The sequence below is a fragment of the Thalassophryne amazonica genome, chromosome 10 (genome assembly GCF_902500255.1).
Source record: "Thalassophryne amazonica chromosome 10, fThaAma1.1, whole genome shotgun sequence".
Taxonomy (NCBI): domain Eukaryota; kingdom Metazoa; phylum Chordata; class Actinopteri; order Batrachoidiformes; family Batrachoididae; genus Thalassophryne; species Thalassophryne amazonica.
The window spans coordinates 106,792,409-106,812,828 of NC_047112.1; the positions used below are offsets into that span (position 1 = coordinate 106,792,409).

General features: G+C 40.9%; 1 protein-coding gene across 1 annotated transcript in view; it reads right to left on the reverse strand.

The window, feature by feature from the left end:
• Positions 1-20,420, reverse strand: part of farp2 (FERM, RhoGEF and pleckstrin domain protein 2) — a 203,733-nt gene that overhangs the window by 41,728 nt on the left and 141,585 nt on the right. Inside the window, 9 exon segments of the mRNA XM_034180697.1 lie at positions 1,614-1,703; positions 1,794-1,862; positions 1,949-2,079; positions 2,574-2,811; positions 4,740-4,821; positions 4,896-5,029; positions 5,120-5,209; positions 8,506-8,690; positions 18,203-18,458. Of these exon segments, the coding sequence (XP_034036588.1) occupies positions 1,614-1,703; positions 1,794-1,862; positions 1,949-2,079; positions 2,574-2,811; positions 4,740-4,821; positions 4,896-5,029; positions 5,120-5,209; positions 8,506-8,690; positions 18,203-18,458 (1,275 nt within the window).

Consider the following 20,420-nt stretch of genomic DNA (forward strand, 5'->3'; position numbering starts at 1 on the left):
TCCTGCAAATGGTGATAAAAGCATCAAATTCGGCATAAATACTCCTCAGACAATCCTCTTTGGAAAACCAGTTGGCCACTTGAATTTTTAATCAGTGGTCAGCTAGGGGTCAATTGAAGAATTACAGAGAGGTCAAAATTAAAAGATGCTCCAATCATATTGAAAAGCATTCCACATTATTTACCTAATCACAAAGATTCCAAAAACGTATAGTTTGGACTATCTGTGACTGAATTCTCTGGAGTTATGGGATAAAAACAGCAAGAATGGTGATAAAGGTCAGTTTCATTTTGCACAGGGGTCAAAAGTTAAAGTTACTCCAGTTTTGGTAAAAAGTGATGCAAATGACTAGTTAACACAGTTTTAAAAAGGAATAGTTTGGACGATATATCATCCTTACTTATCACCTTACGGGGTAACATATGTCACATGTCATAGAATCCAATAGACATAGACCTTGTTTGACCTTTACTTTGGAGACCAAGCATTCAACACCGTCAACACTATTCCATTTATTAATCCTATTAGCTCAACCAATAATTTGCATCACTTTTTACCAAAATTGGAGCAACTTTAACTTTTGACGCCTGTACAAAATGACACTGACCTTTGTCACCATTCTTGCTGTTTTATCCCATAAATCCATAGAATTCAGTCACAGATAGTCCAAACTATACCTTTTAGGAATCTTTATAATCAGGCATATAATGTGAAATTTTTCAATATGATTGGAGCATCTTTTAATTTTGACCTCTGTGTAATTCTTCAATTGACCCCTACATGAACACCAATTGAAAAGTCAAGTGGCCAATCTGTTTTTTCAAAAGAGGAGCGTCTAAGGAGTATTTCTGCCGAATTTGATGCTTTTATCACCATTTGCATGATTGTTTCACTTATCTGCTGCACTAAACCTACCATCTCATTATTGAAACTACTAAAATGGTTTGCTTCAGGTCACAGTGACCAATTCAAAAACGAGCGAGAACAGCAGTGACAGCAAACTTCAAGCTCCTGTTGGACACTGATGTCAATGGCAACGACATAAAAGCCACTTTTAGAGATTTAAGCCTCAGTACTGTCATGAAATTATACGCATAGAAAATCAATTATGGCGTATCCCAGAGACACAACTGCAGCTTTCCAGGACTGAAGCAACAGTCTTCAAGTGTTAATACTCATCAAGCCACTTGATATTTTCGGTGAACTGGGTCAGACCTGCATCTTAACTTTCTCAAATGAGACATGAAAACTTCTTAAATAGCAAAACTGCAGTGGTTAAGATTGAAAGACCGATTCTTAATTCTATCCAAGTACACTTTGATATTCCTCTTTTGCTATACAGCACAGGGCATCATGAGAAATTGCAGCAACAGAGACACCTAGGGGTGCCAGCATGCATTCCTCCCAAATCCCAACTGTGTGTCAGGCGCACAGCCTGCTGACACAAGGTAATTATCTAACTGGTCTGATTTGTTGTATCTTTGGAATTTAAATAATTCAATTTTGCTAACAACAGCCACAGAGTGACAACAACTGGCCCAACACATGTAAGGAGATCCACACTGAATCTGCACATTTTGTGTAAAACAACATGCAGCACAGCACCTACTCACAATCATGTTTTGAAGAGGCAGCTGGCCGTGCACTTTGAACTGATTGGTTGCTGTGACTCCTTTGCTTGTATAGAGTAGCATGTCTGAGAACTGAGAAGACATTAACAGCTGTTGAAACTTCTGAACTGAAAACTCTTCCAGCTTTTATCCCCGACACTATAGTGTGTTTTTTGTACCTACCAAGAAAAACATCCTTTGCTGCAGGCCTTTCTTGGTGAGCTTGTAAAGACACCCCTCTCGTATAAACTCCTGAAAACAAGCAATTCATGGAGCATGTTGCACATTTTGGCTTGTTCCACAGCGCCCCTTACCGTCTGCTCTGTTACTACACTCACCCTGCCTGGAGCTGTCAAGTTCTCGATTCCAATCAGGTCTCGTTGCAGCTCGGTTAGCTTCTGGAAATTCTCTAGCCTGATAAGACTGCTCTGGAGCTGAGCAGTAATCTCTGCCACTTCTTTCAAAGCCTCTGCACGGAAGGAAGAAGAACCAGAGGGGGGGTTGCAGGCCAAAAAAAAAAAAATTTATTTGTTTCACCAACCCTAACCCCATATTGCACTTCTGAATATCTCCAGACTGATGCATGTGCACAACAGCTGGCTGAGCAAACGTAAACCTGTGTAAATGTAATTGACTAATAGGATTAATTAAAATGATGCCAACAGATGTCCAGTGATGTCGACTTGAAGATGTCAGACTGGAAATATTTTTCTTCATATTATTGTGTGAAATGTCAATGCAATCAACCAAACATGTAAGAGTTGCACTTACAAGACTTATTGTCAAATGGACAGATGGTCATGGTGGTCCAGATATACCTCCTCCCTCATTTGCGTTTTTTTTTTGGGGGGGAGGGGGGGGGGGGGCATAAATAAATATATACTATGCAACATTATTTATATTGCATTATTATTTATATATATTCCAGTATTTTATATTTGAAAAGTCTAGGAAAGTTCTCACCCTTGCAGTCATCATGATCCCGGTGGGCAGGTGAATAATGTTTGCACAGTCTGTCCAGAATAAGTTTGTAGTGCATCAGGCGCTGGATGGGCTTCAACAAGAACGTGTTGAGCGGCAAATAGCAGACCTTCTGCAGTTCAAATTCTTTGTAGACTGTCTCCAGCTTCTTCAGCCTTTTAGTGGCTTTTTCCAGCTCTGTTAACACCTCATCATGTTTTTGTAGGTAGCTGGTAAATACCTGAATGTATAAATGAGTTCAAAACACAAAACTGGGAAGAAATGGTGCCACCTCCTCTCTTGTTTAAGACATTTAGATGCAAACACCACAAAACGAAATGTGACATTCTACACTGTGTTCTCATATACAACCCCTGGCAAAAATTATGGAATCACCGGCCTCGGAGGATGTTCATTCAGTTGTTTAATTTTGTAGAAAAAAAGCAGATCACAGACATGACACAAAACTAAAGTCATTTCAAATGGCAACTTTCTGGCTTTAAGAAACACTATAAGAAATCAAGAAAAAAAAAATTGTGGCAGTCAGTAACGGTTACTTTTTTAGACCAAGCAGAGGGAAAAAAATATGGACTCACTCAATTCTGAGGAATAAATTATGGAATCACCCTGTAAATTTTCATCCCCAAAACAAACACCTGCATCAAATCAGATCTGCTCATTAGTCTGCATCTAAAAAGGAGTGATCACACCTTGGAGAGCTGTTGCACCAAGTGGACTGACATGAATCATGGCTCCAACACGAGAGATGTCAATTGAAACAAAGGAGAGGATTATCAAACTCTTAAAAGAGGGTAAATCATCACGCATTGTTGCAAAAGATATTGGTTGTTCACAGTCAGCTGTGTCTAAACTCTGGACCAAATACAAACAATATGGGAAAGTTGTTAAGGGCAAACATACTGGTAGACCAAGGAAGACATCAAAGCGTCAAGACAGAAAACTTAAAGCAATATGTCTCAAAAATCGAAAATGCACAACAAAACAAATGAGGAACGAATGGGAGGAAACTGGAGGAAACTGGAGTCAACGTCTGTGACCGAACTGTAAGAAACCGCCTAAAGGAAATGGGATTTACATACAGAAAAGCTAAACAAAAGCCATCATTAACACATAAACAGAAAAAAACAAGGTTACAATGGGCTAAGGAAAAGCAATCGTGGACTGTGGATGACTGGATGAAAGTCATATTCAGTGATGAATCTCGAATCTGCATTGGGCAAGGTGATGATGCTGGAACTTTTGTTTGGTGCCGTTCCAATGAGATTTATAAAAATGACTGCCTGAAGAGAACATGTAAATTTCCACAGTCATTGATGATATGGGGCTGCATGTCAGGTAAAGGCACTGGGGAGATGGCTGTCATTACATCATCAATAAATGCACAAGTTTACGTTGATATTTTGGACATTTTTCTTATCCCATCAATTGAAAGGATGTTTGGGGATGATGAAATCATTTTTCAAGATGATAATGCATCTTGCCATAGAGCAAAAACTGTGAAAACATTCCTTGCAAAAAGACACATAGGGTCAATGTCATGGCCTGCAAACAGTCTGGATCTTAATCCAATTGAAAATCTTTGGTGGAAGTTGAAGAAAATGGTCCATGACAAGGCTCCAACCTGCATAGCTGATCTGGCAACAGCAATCAGAGAGAGTTGGAGCCAGACTGATGAAGAGTACTGTTTGTCACTCATTAAGTCCATGCCTCAGAGACTGCAAGCTGTTATAAAAGCCAGAGGTGGTGCAACAAAATACCAGTGATGTGTTGGAGCGTTCTTTTCTTTTTCATGATTCCATAATTTTTTCCTCAGAATTGAGTGATTCCATATTTTTTTTCCCTCTGCTTGGTCTAAAAAAGTAACCGTTACTGACTGCCACAATTTTTTTTCCTGATTTCTTATAGTGTTTCTTAAAGCCAGAAAGTTGCCATTTGAAATGACTAGTTTTGTGTCATGTCTGTGATCTGCTTTTTTTCTACAAAATTAAACAACTGAATGAACATCCTCCGAGGCCGGTGATTCCATAATTTTTGCCAGGGGTTATACATGAGAATCTCTTTTTTTTTTTTTTTGAGTGTATAGCAAAAACATATTGGCATACGAAAGGAGATGTGGTGTTTATGAAGGAGCTACCAAAGTATCCCCACCTTAAGAGTCATCATATTCCTCAGCATTACATCACCAATCCTTTGGTAGTCCCCTTTGACGTGCGCATTAGAGCGCCCCTCCCTGAAAAAACATTCACATCTGATTAGGGGTTTTCAGCAGTTTACCGCAAACAAATATACTGGGGGAGCACATACCAGAGAGCTAGCCTCTGGTCCAATTCCTTGAGGAAACCTCGATGGAACTCATAGATAGGATCAATGTTGGAGAACAGCAGAGACATCAGTCCTTCAGGCATGGCATTTTCTTTAATGACAGCACTGCGGAACCACTGGAACACAAAGAAAAGCCTAATGATGCGTGCTGTAATTAATGGGCTAATTAATTAATGGGCTTTCTATCAATAAAAACATCAGCTCACCACAGTGATGACCTCAAGGTCTTTTAGATATGTTCGCTCTGTGGTCAGAATCTCTTTGGCAATGAAGTAAGCCTTGTCAGTGGGATATCGCTGGGAGAGAGGAGAGAGACAGAGAAAAAGAAATTTCACATTTTTACTATGTTGTCAATTGTGATGAATGGGAACTTCTTGCTTCCTCCATCATATAATCAACTATAGCAATCAAAGGTGTCGTCTTTAGGTGAAACCAGGGTGACTGTTTAAAGAGGTCATACTGAACAAAGTACACTGACCAAAAATATAAACGCAACATGTTTTTGTTCCCATTTTCATGAGCTGAACTCAAAGATCTAAAACATTTTCTACAAACACAAAAGACCTATTTCTCTCAAATATTGTTCACAAATCTGTCTAAATCTGTGTTAGTGAGCACTTCTTTGTTGAGATAATCCATCCCACCTCACAGTAGAGGTGGGCGATACTGGGAATTATGGTATTGATCTGATACCAAGTAAATACAAGGCCCAGTATCGCCAATATCGATACCGATACTTTTTCATATTTAAGCTTATAGATCCAAAGGATCCAAAAGACCTAGGATAGAATTTCGCCAAACATTGTACATGACAACAAAATACTTTATGATCACAATCAACATTTTTGTTTAAAAATATATCACTCAACACAACTTAAAACAAAATCTCCTGAGGTAGAGGGCTGACAAACCACAACACAAGGGTGCGCTGCTCCGTGTTGTGTGACACAGAGCAGCACTGCTCTTACAGACAGAGAGGAGACTTTGATGACTCAGTGTGTGCGGGAGAGAAAAAAGCTTGAGTATGGATCTTTTTACACGAGGATCGTTCAATATCAATACCAGCGTTGGTATCGATATTATCGATATTAGGATCGATCTGCCCACCTCTACCTCACAGGTGTGACATATCCATATGTTGATTAGACAGCATGATTATTGTAATATCTAGGACTGTCCAACAAGAAACAACAGGACAATTGACTTACTGGATGTCAATGTGAGGGATGCGTACAGAGTCACAACCCTCCCCCCTCTCGGGAAGTCTGACCACAATCTGGTCTACCTAAAGTCACAGTCTAACCCTATGGTACAAAGGCAGCTGGTACCAACTCGCTCCGCCAGGAGGTGGTCCCCTGAAGTGGAAAGTGCCCTGAGAGACTCCTACATCACCATGGTCTGGGATGAGCTGATCAACGCGCATGGTGAGGACATAGAGGGGTGGACACTGTCTGATGGATTATCTCAACTTCTGTGCAGACGTGGTCTGCCCAACCAAGACTGTCCGCTGTTACCCTAACAACCAACCATGGGTAATGCGGGAAGTCAAAGCTGTCCTCAACAGGAAGAAGGCCGCCTTCAGGAGCAGAGATACGGAGGCAATGAAGGCAGCACAGCGGGAGGCAAAACTGCATGAGGGAAGCAAAGGACAGCTACAGGAGAATGATGGATCACAAGATGAAACAAAATAACATGAGGGAAGGTCTGGGAAGGTGTGAAACCATCAGAGGCCATAAACAAAGACCAGAGACACGGGGGGAGACAACAGAGAGGGTGAACGAACTTAACTTCTTCAACAGGTTCAACCAGTCAATGCCCCCCCCCCCCCCACCCTCTCCTTCACTGCAGACATCTCTCCTCCTTCCCTCAGCACACCTCCCCCCAGACCTCACAGCAGCAGCCCCATCCTCCTCCTCCTCCACCTCAACACAACCTCCACCATACATCACTGTGGACCAGGTCAGGGGACAGCTGGGGAAGCTTCATCCCAGGAAAGCAGCAGGTCTAGACAATGTCGCAAGTTTTGAGGGAGCGTGAAAATGGCATGCTGACTGCAGGAAAGTTCACCAGAGCTGTTGCCCATGAATTGAATGTCCATTTCTCTGCCATAAGCCGTCTCCAAAGGCATTTCAGAGAATTTGGCAGTACATCCACCCAGCCTCACAACTGCAGACCACGTGTAACCACACCAGCCCAGGACGTCCACATCCAGCATGTTCACCTCAAAGATCATCTGAGACCAGCCACCCACACAGCTGCTGCAACAATCAGTTTGCAGAACCAAAGAATTTCCGCACAAACTGTCAAAAACCATCTCAGGGAAGTCCATCTGCATGCTTGTTGATCCTCATCAGGGTCTCGACCTGACTGCAGTTTGTCTTAACCAACTTGAGGGGGCAAATGCTCACATTCAATGGCGTCTGGCTGCTGATCAACTCTATGCAAAGGAGGTGTGTTGCACTGCGTGAGGCAAATGATGGTCACACCAGATACTGAATGGTTTCATGACCCCCCCACCCCCGACCATGAATGATGAATAAATTAACCAAAACTGCACATTTCAGAGTGGCCTTTTATTGTGGCCAGCCTAAGGCACACCTGTGCAATCATCATACTGTCCAATCAGCATCTTGATAAGCCACACCTGTGAAATAGGATGGATTTTCTCTGCAAAATAGAAGTGCTCACCAACACAGATTTAGACAGATGTGTGAACAATATTTGAGAGAAATCGGTCTTTTGTATATGTAGAAAATGTTTTAGAACTTTGAGTTCAGCTCATGAAAAATGGGAGCAAAAACAAAAGTGTTGCGTTTATGTTTTTGTTCAGTGTAATTTTAATCCATCTCAGTGGGATAGGAAGTGGACTATCAATACATAGACCTTGGTCAGTGTCCCAGTTACGTTCCCTGTCTATTCTTGGACAAACCACTTCATCTGCATTGTTCCAGTCCACACAGCTGTAAATGGGTAAGCAGCTTGGCTGGAGAAATAACCCACAATGGACTGGAGTCCCACCCAGGAGTAGTCAGACTCTCATCCACCTCATGCTATGTATGGTATGTTGGATAAACACTGGTACAAAAGGGCCTCAGGGCCTATACAGAGCTTCTCTTTTCAAATGAAAACTGGAAAACTTGAAAAATATTTTCAGTTTCACAATCCTGCATCTGTATAAATCTTTAGCATTAAAACTTGCTCATTAAGATGCACCCATTGTGCCGTTTTTTTAGTGATAGGCTAATATCTATTAGCTAGCTATTAGTTGACAGCTAATATCAATTCTTGCAACCTGCATTAGACTGCTGATAATTTGTAATTGCTACCCTTTTAAATCAGTGAACCAAACCCTGTTTTTAGAGATCACCTGTCCTGCATATTTTCCTCCTTACCTGCTGTGGTCATAACCAGTGAACTCATCCAGATGTGTTCAGCAAATAGATAACTTGCAGAGAAAACTAACCAACTGTGCCTTGACAGAGCAGTGTGATGAAAATAGAGCAGGACAGGTGATCTTCAGGAGCGGGTTTGGTGATCACCGATTTAAAAGGTTGTGAGGGAGGGGTGGAAGCATGGCATATGAGCAGTGTACCTTCCTCCTGCCCTCCTCCTCCTCCTCTAGCCTGGCATTACTGCCCACCTCGCTCAGGATGGGGCTTTGCAGGGGTGAAGGAGCTTGGCCTGGCAGGCTGAGGGTGGACATCTGGAAGGAGGGTGACTGGCACAGCAGATCCTTGGAGTCGAAGGGTGAGAGCTGAGGGTTGCCTGCAACTGAATCTGTGGAACAGACAACAGCATTACACCAAAAGGATGAACAGAATTTAAACCACTGATTAACCAACACAGCGCTTACATGAGATAAAACATAAGAGACAGAGAACAAACAGGCAGGGTTAAGGAATTCTACCAGAGCAAGTAAAACTCAGTCACTTGAGGTGGGTAGAGAAACCCATTAAACAAAACAAATATATTACACTTGTAATAACAACGTCATCAGGAAAATCAAGTAAGTGTCTCTGGAGTAAAATGGATAAACCGGTAAACCTGCAAGGATTCAACAACTACATTCCTGTAGTTTAACAAAAACACCTCACTCACTCACTCATACACACTTTCAAACTCATTAAAAGTGGTGTTTTTGTCCTGTTGGTGAGCTTTATTATGCCACAAATCAGGATGTGAGACAGTAACTAAAAACCCTATTCTCTTTAATGAGTCATGGATCATCTCAGCTGTTTTTCCACTTCTCTAGGAGGAGGGGAAACAATAAAGAAGGGGGGCGGGGGAAAAACTGAGTAGAAGGAGGAAAAAAGGTCAATAGTCGACCCGGAAATAATTGCAGAGGAATGTGGCTTGTCTGGATGTGACAGAGCTGTTTATAGTTTATAAGAAGTGCCGCACGGGGAACGACATGAGAGGCCGGCATGCAGACGGCGGTCTGCAACCGGAGAATGGGGCTCACACTGGAATGATCTGGCATGAAGCCTGTCCAAACAGGGAGCACACGCTCAGTTGGAATTAGGTTGGGGAATCTTGTGCATGTGCTCTACCCCTCCTCCAGCAGCATACTCCATGGCCCAAGATAAAAGGAAAACAACTTTGTGGACTGATCTGCTGCAGGACCAGTTACGACTGTTTCTGTCACACAGCAGAAGACAGGATGGCAAATTTAAAGGGACCAACCTCCACTCTCCACAGGAACCTGTCACACTGCATGAGCAAATAATAAGCTGGGTCAAAGTGAGGGATACTCAGAGCAAACAAAAGAAACCAGACTGCTTCTGTATGCTGATCAAACAACACAGCTTCACGCTGATGCAAGTAGATCTTTTCAGTCTGGCATGTGTGCATAGTAAGCCTTAAAGTCAGGAATTCTCACAGTTTAAATATCTAGAGCTCTAACAGAAAATCTTCACAATGCAAAAAGTGTCTGCATGCATATTTTTCCCACACAGTTTTGGTTTGGACCTGCAGAAAATACAGACTTGATAATAACTGACAAAAGAACTACAGACAATGTTATAACCTCACCTGTTTGACTTCAGTCTGCAGCAATTCAAAAGAATTTTAAGTCTGACATTCATGGTGCCCAAAAGTGATTACTTTATTTTTGAGTAAAACATACAAACATAAGTACAGTTTGTTTGTTATTAGTAAATGTACACGTTCAGGAGTAAGTGATGATTACTTGAGGCTTAAGTGCAGTTGTTTTAGCAGGATATATTTTATTATGCCGTCAGCAAATCTTTGTGGGAAATATCTTCAATCATAAAAAGGAGTAAAAACAAAAGTAAAAGGCGTAAAGACAAATTCTTCATCAAATCAGGTGGTCTGTTACTAGTTTCAGATTGCATTAAATACAAATCAACCAAGGTCACAGAGAAACAACCAGCCACACTTGTGGCTGGAGAAAAGTTGCAAAAACACGTTGATGGAAAGATAAAGCTTTTTCCTCAGGTCTGTGTCTTTTTTCGTGAGGGAGAATTCATAAAAAATGGCCAGCTTTCAAAATGACAATGAGAAATAGTAACAAGCACTGAGATGACTGAAAATGAACCCCATCCCACAAATACGATTGGAGGATATGTAGCGACTGAGCAATAAACATGCACCTGAGCTTTAAAGATAAACTGCATTAAAAAGAGTAAATATAAGTGCTTTATGGCGCTACAAGTGCTGACTGCAATGCAGACCAAAGGAAGATTATGCAATGTGTGCAAAAGACAAACGGCAAAATCCTCCTCTGAGCAGATTAAAGTCGGCACAAATGAAAGTCCATTAAAAAAAAGTGTGCACATCAACAATGAGAAGCCACTGGAGTCAGTGAAGGAAGAAAACAATTTTTAGTCTATCACATTATTGTTTTTCATGTCTATGGCACGCAGCAAAATGTTTCACTGCTGATTTTCCTACACAAGGATGAGACCAGAACACAACACACGCCGATACGTCAGAGACTGACCATAGGACTACAAGATGCCACATAAAGATGATAGTGACATTTTAGCCATGCCTCTCTCTTTTTTTTTTTTTAAAGAAGTTCACAGAATCCATTCCCAACAACTTCAAATAACATCAAAAACAGCTAACAGAAAAGCACCAATATATCACAGCTAATGTGCAAAAGAACCTTACATTCTAATAAGACACCTTCTTCTTAGTATCCCAGCTTTAGCCAACACCAACACCCTGAAACATATTTTTAGGATGGGATCACATGTAAACCTCATCAATCCAAAACTATGTGTCTGTGGTAGAGGTAAAGTCTCGCCCATAGTACTGTAACCAAAAGCTTTAGCAAGTCAGGGCAACCATCCATCCAGCCAACTAGTTCACCCCATCTCTCCACAGTAACCATCTCTCTGCGACAGCCAAGTGAAACGCGGGCATCCCCTTGGCCTTCTATAGGGCTGAGGTTCTTACCGAGGCACCTCTGTGCTGGATCATACAAAGAGATACGTGCCATATGGCCAAAATGGTATAGCTGATATTCTCTCACAAAGTAAGTGATACTCCTCATTCGAGTCTCCCTAAGTACCTGCTCAATTGGCACGGTCATTCCAATGGTACCCAAGGATTTTCCAAAGGGACTAGGAACCAAAGACATCGAGTTGTCAATTTAAGTCACTGGTTTGTGTCAAACTCTAACAATCACACAATAAGGCAGGGAGCATCAGGAACCTTAAGAGTTGGACCTTCATTCTTCCACCAAAGTATCAGCATCACCAAAGACCTCTTTCCAGGGACATCATGACTCCATGAATTCTTTACAGGTATCTCTCGATCTCACAGGCTGAGGACTTGGAGACATGAATGTTACTGCCGAGAAAAGTGAATGTCTCTACAAGTTCAACACTTCTGCCACATACAGATAAACGTCTGATTGCAGAGTCCAGGAAGTCATTGAAAACCCGAGTCTTGATCCAAGACAACCTCTCAAGTGCTGCAATCAGAGTATTCAGTGATTCAGCAAAGGCCACAGCATTGTCTGTGAAATCAAGGTCAGTAAACCCTGATCATTTATTTATCCGTCTGTGTTTCTGGTGAAAACTTTAGTAGAACTTAAAAATATTGATACTGATACATACATTTCAGATAATACATTCATTTTGTAAAAAAGTGGTGTCAACAGTATACTTAGTGGCTCATTTATATACTGCTCACATTCTCCAATTTAAAGCTAAAGTAAAACATTACCTTGAGTCTGTTTGGTTGAAGTTGTCATGAAACCAATTCAAATGTAGGGTACACATTAAGCTCTCACGACTTTCTCTGCTCTAGTTTATGAAGAATGCTAGTGCAGCCAGCAGGTGGCAGCAAGGCACCAAAGTGCAAACAGACGGTAGCTCTATTTCAAACTTTACATACAAAAGACAGGTAAGGAAAACTATGTGTGAAAAATGTTTTTGTCCTGAGAATACCCTTACAATATTCAGATAATTTTTGACAACCACCAATTCCACTCATGAATGAGTCACACCTCATGAAAACCAAATCAAAACGTAAGACTGAAATCATTATCACTAGAAGAAGCAGGAGCAATAAGTGATTTAGCAAAATCAAAGATTCCTTTTGGCACATTTAACAAACCAATGGCAAATTGTGGAAACATGAAGTTCAGTTGTTTATGTCCCATAAACTATTGTACTTCTTTTTGTTGTCTTTTTTTTAAATCCGGATCTGCATAAACGGTTATTCTTCAGTCATGAATAGAGAAAAGTGTAAGCACTTGTATAATAATTAACACATTAGACAGACAGCATGTCGCCTTTGCTCAAGATATTAAGTGTTATAGTCCTGAGGCACAACTACTAAACAACAATACCCCACAGAAAATAATGTGCACACAAAATGGTAAGACATGTTTGGGGTATGAAATTTTCCAATGTGTGAAATGTTTTGGGAAATGCCCCACGTGCACCATTATTAAAAAAAAAGGTGCTCTGAAAAAGTGGAGTTCTATAAAAACAACGAATGAAAAGAATGTGCCATTCAAGTATAATGTAAATATTAAGGTCACAAGCTAAATGTGTTATAAAACTACAGCGGCAAAAGACCTGTAGGTAGTACAGTCTGACCATGACACAGATTAATGGAGGTGCCAGGTCAAATCACTGTCCGATAACAAACTAAAGCTCACTGTTCTACTGAAGAAAACGAAAAGTTGGAATGAGAGAGTCTAGTGCACAGACTTCAATTAAACCTGAAAAGAATGACAGTTAACAAGTGTGCACTACATACAGTGCATCCGGAAAGTATTCACAGTAGGCATGTGGAGATTAATCGATGCAAATCAGTATCCAGATACAATCATGCGCGATGCAAGCGCATCGACTCATTCAGTGTGCATCGATTCAATTGATGGTTGAAATCTTGATGGATCAGTCGCTGCCTGTTTGCATAGATTTTTTTTCTGATGCACGTTGAATGCGCCACAGATGGAAGCCAGAAAGCATATTTCTACCACAACAAAAAAGATGGCATGAATAATCTTTTTGCTTAGCGATTCCCTTATCGGTCCTTCAGTTCGGTACACCGGAGCAGCTGTTGTTTTTGAGAGTGTTTACCGGAAAATGATCATTTCTCTATCCGGTTGTTAAGTGTGATGTAACACATCATGTGATTTTCAACGTCCGGATCCAAACAAAAAAGGCACGTTGTCATTAACATTTTGAACTGCACTGAGACGCTCTCATCAAGCTGCACTTAAACCGCTGCACACGGATAATAGCATTAACATCGCAACATAAAACTCTTTCTATATTGTGCCTAAAACTCTCCTGGATATATTAACTGGGTTTTTAGATGTCGTTTTTGCGTTTATGTAAAAATGCCAGAAGCTCAGGTCGTTTCTCCGTTATTCTCAGTGGAAGTTGCTGTGAGCTGCAATCGCTTCCTGTTCATGTCGTTCAGGGAGAAAATGAAGTTTGCACTTTAACATTCTGTTTATTGTCCTTTACAACATTGTTTGTCCTCTTTGTTCCAGAGTAATATATATAAGATGTCTGAAATTCGGTTTGTGTTTAATAAATTCCACGCAGGTTAAACGTAGCAGACATGTATCATTTGGAATATTTGTTTTAACAAGTTTTCAGGGTCTCATGGATGCAGTCTCTTAACGTGATGAAAAGCATTAAAAAAATTACATTTTAGTAGTACAGAGGAACCTTGATTTACGAGTTTAATTTGTTCCGTGACCAAGCTCGTAAGCCAATCTGCTCATATTTCAAATGAATTTCCCCCATTGAAAATAACTAAAATAATTTTAATCAGTTCCAGCCTGGTAAAACATCCCCAAATCACTCTAAATTATGAAAAAAAATACTGACAAACAGACATGTATATTTTACCTGTGCATAATAAAATATATAAAGTAAAAGAAAAAAGTTTTATTAACTGTTCTTACCTTAGAAACTGACGAATGTGGTTAACGAAGGTGGAGAAGGAAGGGATGGAGGTTTGTGCACACGGTAAACACAAACTAAACTTAAACTGTAGATCCTTAAAAGGATCATACAGACATAACTTTAATTGTAAACTTGCAGGTCTTTGGACCCGGAAACAGATTTATCATGTCATGCGTTATGTCAGAGCTTAACAACGGGATGTTGATTGCAGACTGCAGCAGGTGTGATTAAAGCTTGAAGCAGTGCTTCGACTCGCTGTTCGCTGGTTCACTGCTTTGCTTCCAATGGCAGGTCTGTAGTTTCTTCATTAACTCCTCTCAAAGCCATTCAAAGACGTCAATCGTGACGCGTTTGTGCTGAATAAAATCACAAACTGGGACTCTCGTCTTGTTGCGGGCAAGAAACGAGAATCCTCCTCTGTTCCACACTGCAGTTTTACACTAGGGCTTTCTGGCGTGAGCACCAGCTGGTGCATAAACTGAAGTTGTCCAAGTCATGGAAATAATAATAATAATATCCTCTGTTTTGTGGGGCTAAATGTGCAGCTCCAAAGAGCTGTGCAGATTTTGGTCTGAATTAATAACTTCAGAGCAAATTGTCCTTTTAAATCAAATGTCACCTCTTTCCAAACATTATAATACAAACTACAACTGACCTAAACTGTTTTTTCCCCCCAAAATGAGACGTCCTCCATTTTTTATGAATTACATTCATCCTGACGTGCAGCGCAACCGGCTAAAGAGCTCAGCTATGAGTCTATGGAGTTACATTTGTGTCATTAATATCTGAAAGGAAATGCTTTGGACAAAAACTACAGATTTTATTGATTTTTATTTATGTCCAGAGATCAAGGATCCAGTGACCAATTTCATATTTATTTACTTTAAGACTCAATAAAATGTGGTTGAAATAGAAAACCTGTAAAGCCTACTTTTAGTACACGGAAAATACACAAGAGGTATTGATAAGGGAATCGATAAAGAATCTGATCGATAAGCGGAATCGATAAAATCTTATCAATACCCATCATTAATTGCATTGCACCAAACTGCATTGTATTGCACTGTGAGGAGTTGAATCGCCACCAAATACATATCAAATCACATAAAATCTGGAACAGAGGTTAATTGCATTGCATCGCCATGTATCGCTATATGTATCGTATCGCTGGCAGTGCATCTAGGTGCGTATTGAATCATTGTCAGTGATGGGATTCACATGCCTAATTCAGTGGTTTATTTGTTTTTCCACATTTTGTTATCGTACAGCCTTATGCCAAAATGTAGTCAATTCCTTTTCCCCTCAAAATTCTCACAGCACCCCGTAATGACAACATGAAAAAGGTTTTTTTTATCCAAATTTTGAAATTTAGAAATCACATGTACATTAGTATTCACATCCTTTGCTCAATACTTTGTTGATGCACCTTTGGCAGCAATTACAGCCTGAAGTCTTCTTGAATATGATGCCACAAGCTTGGCGCACCTACCTTTGGGCAGTTTTGTCCATTCCTCTTTGCAGCACCTCACACGCTCCATCAGGATGGATGGGGAGTGTCGAGGCACAGCCATTTTCGGATAGTTCAATCGGACTCAGGTCTGAGCTCTGGCTGGACCACTCAAAGACATTCACAGAGTTGTCCTGAAGTCACTCACTCACTGTGTGCTTAGGGTCATTGTCCTGCTGAAAGATGAACCGTCGCCCCAGTCTGAGGTCAAGAGCACTCTGGTGCAGGTTTTCATCCAGGATGTCTCTGTACATTGCTGCATTCATCTTTCTCTCATCCTGACAAGTCTTCCAGTTCCTACCGCTGAAAAACATCTCCACAGCATGCTGCTGCCACCACCATGCTTCACTGTAGGGATTGCATGGTTTCCTCCAAACATGAAGCCTGGCATTCACACCAAAGAGTTCAGTCTTTGTCTCATCAGACCAGAGAATTTTGTTTCTCATGGTCTGTGAGTCCTTCAGGTGCCTTTTGGCAATCTCCAGGCGAGCTGCCATGTGCCGTTTACTAAGAAGTGGCTTCCGTCTGGTCACTCTACCATACAGGCCTGATTGCTGCAGAGATGGTTGTCCTTCTGGAAGGTTCTCCTCTCTCTACAGAGGAATGTTGGAGCTCTGACAGAGTGACCATTGGGTTCTTGGTCACCTCCCTGACTAAGGCTGTTCTCCTCCATCCCCTCCAGTTTATACAGGCTGCCAGCTCTAGGAAGAGTCCTGGTGGATCCAAACTTCTTCCATTTACAGATGATGGAGGACACTTTGCTCACTGTAACCCTCAAAGCAGCAGAAACATTTCTGTCCCCTTCCTCAGACTTGTTCTTCGAGACAATCCTGTCTGGGAGGTCTACTGCTCTGACTTGCACTGTCAACTGTTGGACCTTATATGTAGACAGGTGTGTGTCTTTCCAAATCATGTCCAATCAACTGAATTTACCCCAGGTGGACTCCAATTAAGCTTAGAAACATCTCAAGGATGATCAGTGGAAGCAGGATACACCCGCGTTCTATTTTGAGCTTCATGGCGAAGGCTGTGAATACTTATGTATGTGTGATTTCTTATTTTTTTATTTTTAATAAAATAATAATAATAATAATAATAATAAAAAAAAAAGCTTTTTCACATTGTCATTATGGGGTATTATGTGTAGACTTTTGATGAAAAACTGAATTTACTCAATTTTGGAATATGGCTGTAACATAACAACATGTAGAAAAAGTGAAACACTGCAAATACTTTTCCGGATGCACCATAAACATAACAACTGATAAGAGTTCATGCTGGAAGAAAATTTCTTAAAAATCATAGACCGGTTTGGAACTATTGTTATTATTTAATACAGTGAATTACAATGATGTCGAAAAAGTCAAAACTGTATTTGCAATAATTAACGATTTACACTGATATAGCTATACTCTCGACACAGTAAAGTCCAGATAAGGGCCTTGAACACCGTAATGATGCGATTTACAATTTGATATTAGGGGATGCAGAGGGATCTGAGAGTGCCAGGGTCTGTAAGTTGTGGCACTGAAGGAGGAAACCCTCTAGTCCACTGTTCCCTGTCAGGGGATTACTGTAAAAGAGGCTCTGCTCAGGAGGAAGTATGCTGTCAGAGCCCCAGTCGGAGTCCGAATCTGAACTGCCGTTTCCAGAGCCCTCGGTGGCTGTGGGCGGGTAGCTGAGCTGCTCAAGCTGCTCCACCAGGTCACTGAACTGCACAGCAGAACTGCTTTCAGAGCGCACGGAGCATGCTGGGAAGTTGACCATTGAGCTGGCCTCCGAAGTGATATCAGACCCTGGCAAGCGAAGAGAAGAGGAGTCGGGACCGCCATAGCCTGCTGACAGGGACTCACCTGCAGAACTGAGCCCCAGATTATCCAAAGAACTGCATTCAGACCGGTTGTTAATCAAGGAGCTGGTCTCAGAATGACCAATAGAGAAAAGATTGCTATTTCCATTTAGATCCTCAATGCCCAGACTATAGATCCTGCTTTTGTTCAGGTCTGCATCATCAACATAACCAAAATGATCTACTTTATCATCAACTACAAATGGGTAGGCCTCAGCCCCCCCTCCATAAAAAGATATTTCAGTGGGATCATCGTCTATGAACTCATCAGTCACCTGCAGCTGTGGGCTGCTCATTGAAAACAGCGGATTCTCCTTTGCCCGCAAAAGCTCTGCTTCAAAAGCCTCAGGAGAAAGAACACCCTTCAACTTTCCCCTTGCACCTCCCAATGAGCACCCAGTTCCCCTTCTCCTGCCATATTCACTATCCTCATTGCCATTTTGAGAGGACTGTGACTGGGAAGTGGCATTGTCTACACACACAAACACAGGGCTGCAGTGCACTGCTGCCGGATTGCTTGGGGCACCTTGAAAAGCGTGGTATGATGGGGAAGCAGCCTTGACAGGGTCTTCCTTCGGAGGACTTGGGGGCCTGGTAGCTTGTGGAGGGGACAGAAGCTGCCGCTGTGAAGGCACTGAAGCTTGGTTCAGTGTAGTCAAAGACGTGGGCTGAGGTTGCACTCCTGGCCGTGAGAGAACATTTGAGATGTGCGTTGGCTGAAAGTACACAGCAGCAGAGAAGGGGGAGCCTGGGGCCCTGAGACCGTCATTAAATGACAAACTCTGAAAAGAAAGCACAAAAAAGTTAGCGAATACAAAGAGAAAAAGCACAATTCATCAAATCTAACAATCCAGAGGTGCCGACTTTCAATGATCCCATATCCGAGTGACAGAACTGCAACGGACACGTGCCATTTTTGAGAATAAACTACGATCAGTAAAATAACTGACATTACTATCAGTATGGGCTTTCTGCTTCTCCCTTTTTTACTCAGTTGCCAGTGCATATATTATTTGCGTATCACTACAATATAAATATGTAAAATTAGATTACTGGTATAGAATAAAAGTTTTAAGATGATGATACATATTCACCGCTAGGTTTTGGTTAGAAAACCTAGACTAGTGACTGTGCTTGGAAAAATGTCTATACCTAACAACTACATAGTTCTAACATTTTATTCATCCAAATTATAATAAAATTCTCCACATTGTGAGTAAGACTATTTTCCTTTTCAAATTTAATCCTTGAAAGTTAAAATCAGGACAAAAACTTAAAAGAATCAAAGCTTTTTATACAGGTTCATATATTTAACATATGTGGTTGTGTTTGATTAACCTCTTAAACCCTAGAGTCCCCAAATTTGGGGACTTGCCCCATTTTGGAACATTTGAACACTCATAACTAACCAATGCTGACACCAACATACACTTATTATACATCAAAATGTCAAGCAAAGTTTCCTCTACAAACGCATCCACTTCAATCACATATCAACTATCAATCAATCAATCAACTTTTTTCTTATATAGCGCCAAATCACAACAAACAGTTGCCCCAAGGCGCTCCTTGGGGCAACTAACCACAGCTGAAACGCCAAGCAAATAAAGACATAAATCTTAATTCATTTTTGGGAAAAAAAAAACAAGCAAAAAACCTCATTGACTCCTACCAAGTATTATTTACTTTGAATTTCTTTTCATCAACAACATCCCCTAGGATGCTGTTTTTTTTGTTTTTTTTTTAGCTAATCCAAACTTTTGCATTTTTGACCTTGTACAAGCTGAGAAATAAATCATAATGTATGGGTATGTGATTTGGTGAAATAGGCTTTAGGGCTTAAAAGGTTAATGATTGTTTAGACAAATGATTGTGGAGTGCAAAAGTTCACTAGTCAAGAACAGGAAAAACAGTATCAATATTTCTGTGACTGCGAAGTTATGTCTTCATCTGCAAATGACTTGACAGTGATTAACATCAGCATGAAAAGAATTTATTTACACACGTGCAGAGTCACAGGGGAAAAGCTGAGCTGTGTGTGATCTGAACAGCTTCAGCTGCTGATAAGAGCATGACGAATAAGCTGAAATGACTATTGATTAATGTATATTTGATGTTACTTTTTTAGTATTTCATCCGCGTCATTTTTCTTTGGAGTTATAAAATAAAACTTTCTGGTCCGGCAGGCATTTTCGTTAGCCTGGCAGGCAACCACATCTCATACATTGTTGGGGAAACAATATTAACATGAACAGACAATACTTGACGCCCCTGTCACACCTTGACAATTTAGCCAGCGTATGTCGACCGTATTAAAAACGCTGACACACGCAGGCGTACATCTAGTAATTTATGGGTAAATTTTGTATAAGTTAAGAGCATGTTGAAGCAAGCATGCCAGAGTATGGCTCATATGTCCCACATTTGTGGGCCATAAGTTGTCGGTAAGTTATGCGATTGTTGACACGTGTTTCTTGTAAGTTACGCATGTCGAAATACATCCACTGACTGGCTCAACAGCTGAAAGCTGGAGTCATGCAAATAATTTGGACTGTAACAAATATTAAAACCATTCACACACAGCGTAAGTCTTAATCTTACCTGTTTGTTTCAGTTGGATTCATCATCACAGCCTGACGAAAATTTGTCCACAGAAAGTGTCCTGATTTTGGAAAACAATGTCTAAAAGTACTTTAGTTACTTGTTGTGGCTGCAGGAATGTAGCATTTTTAAAGAAGTCCCTC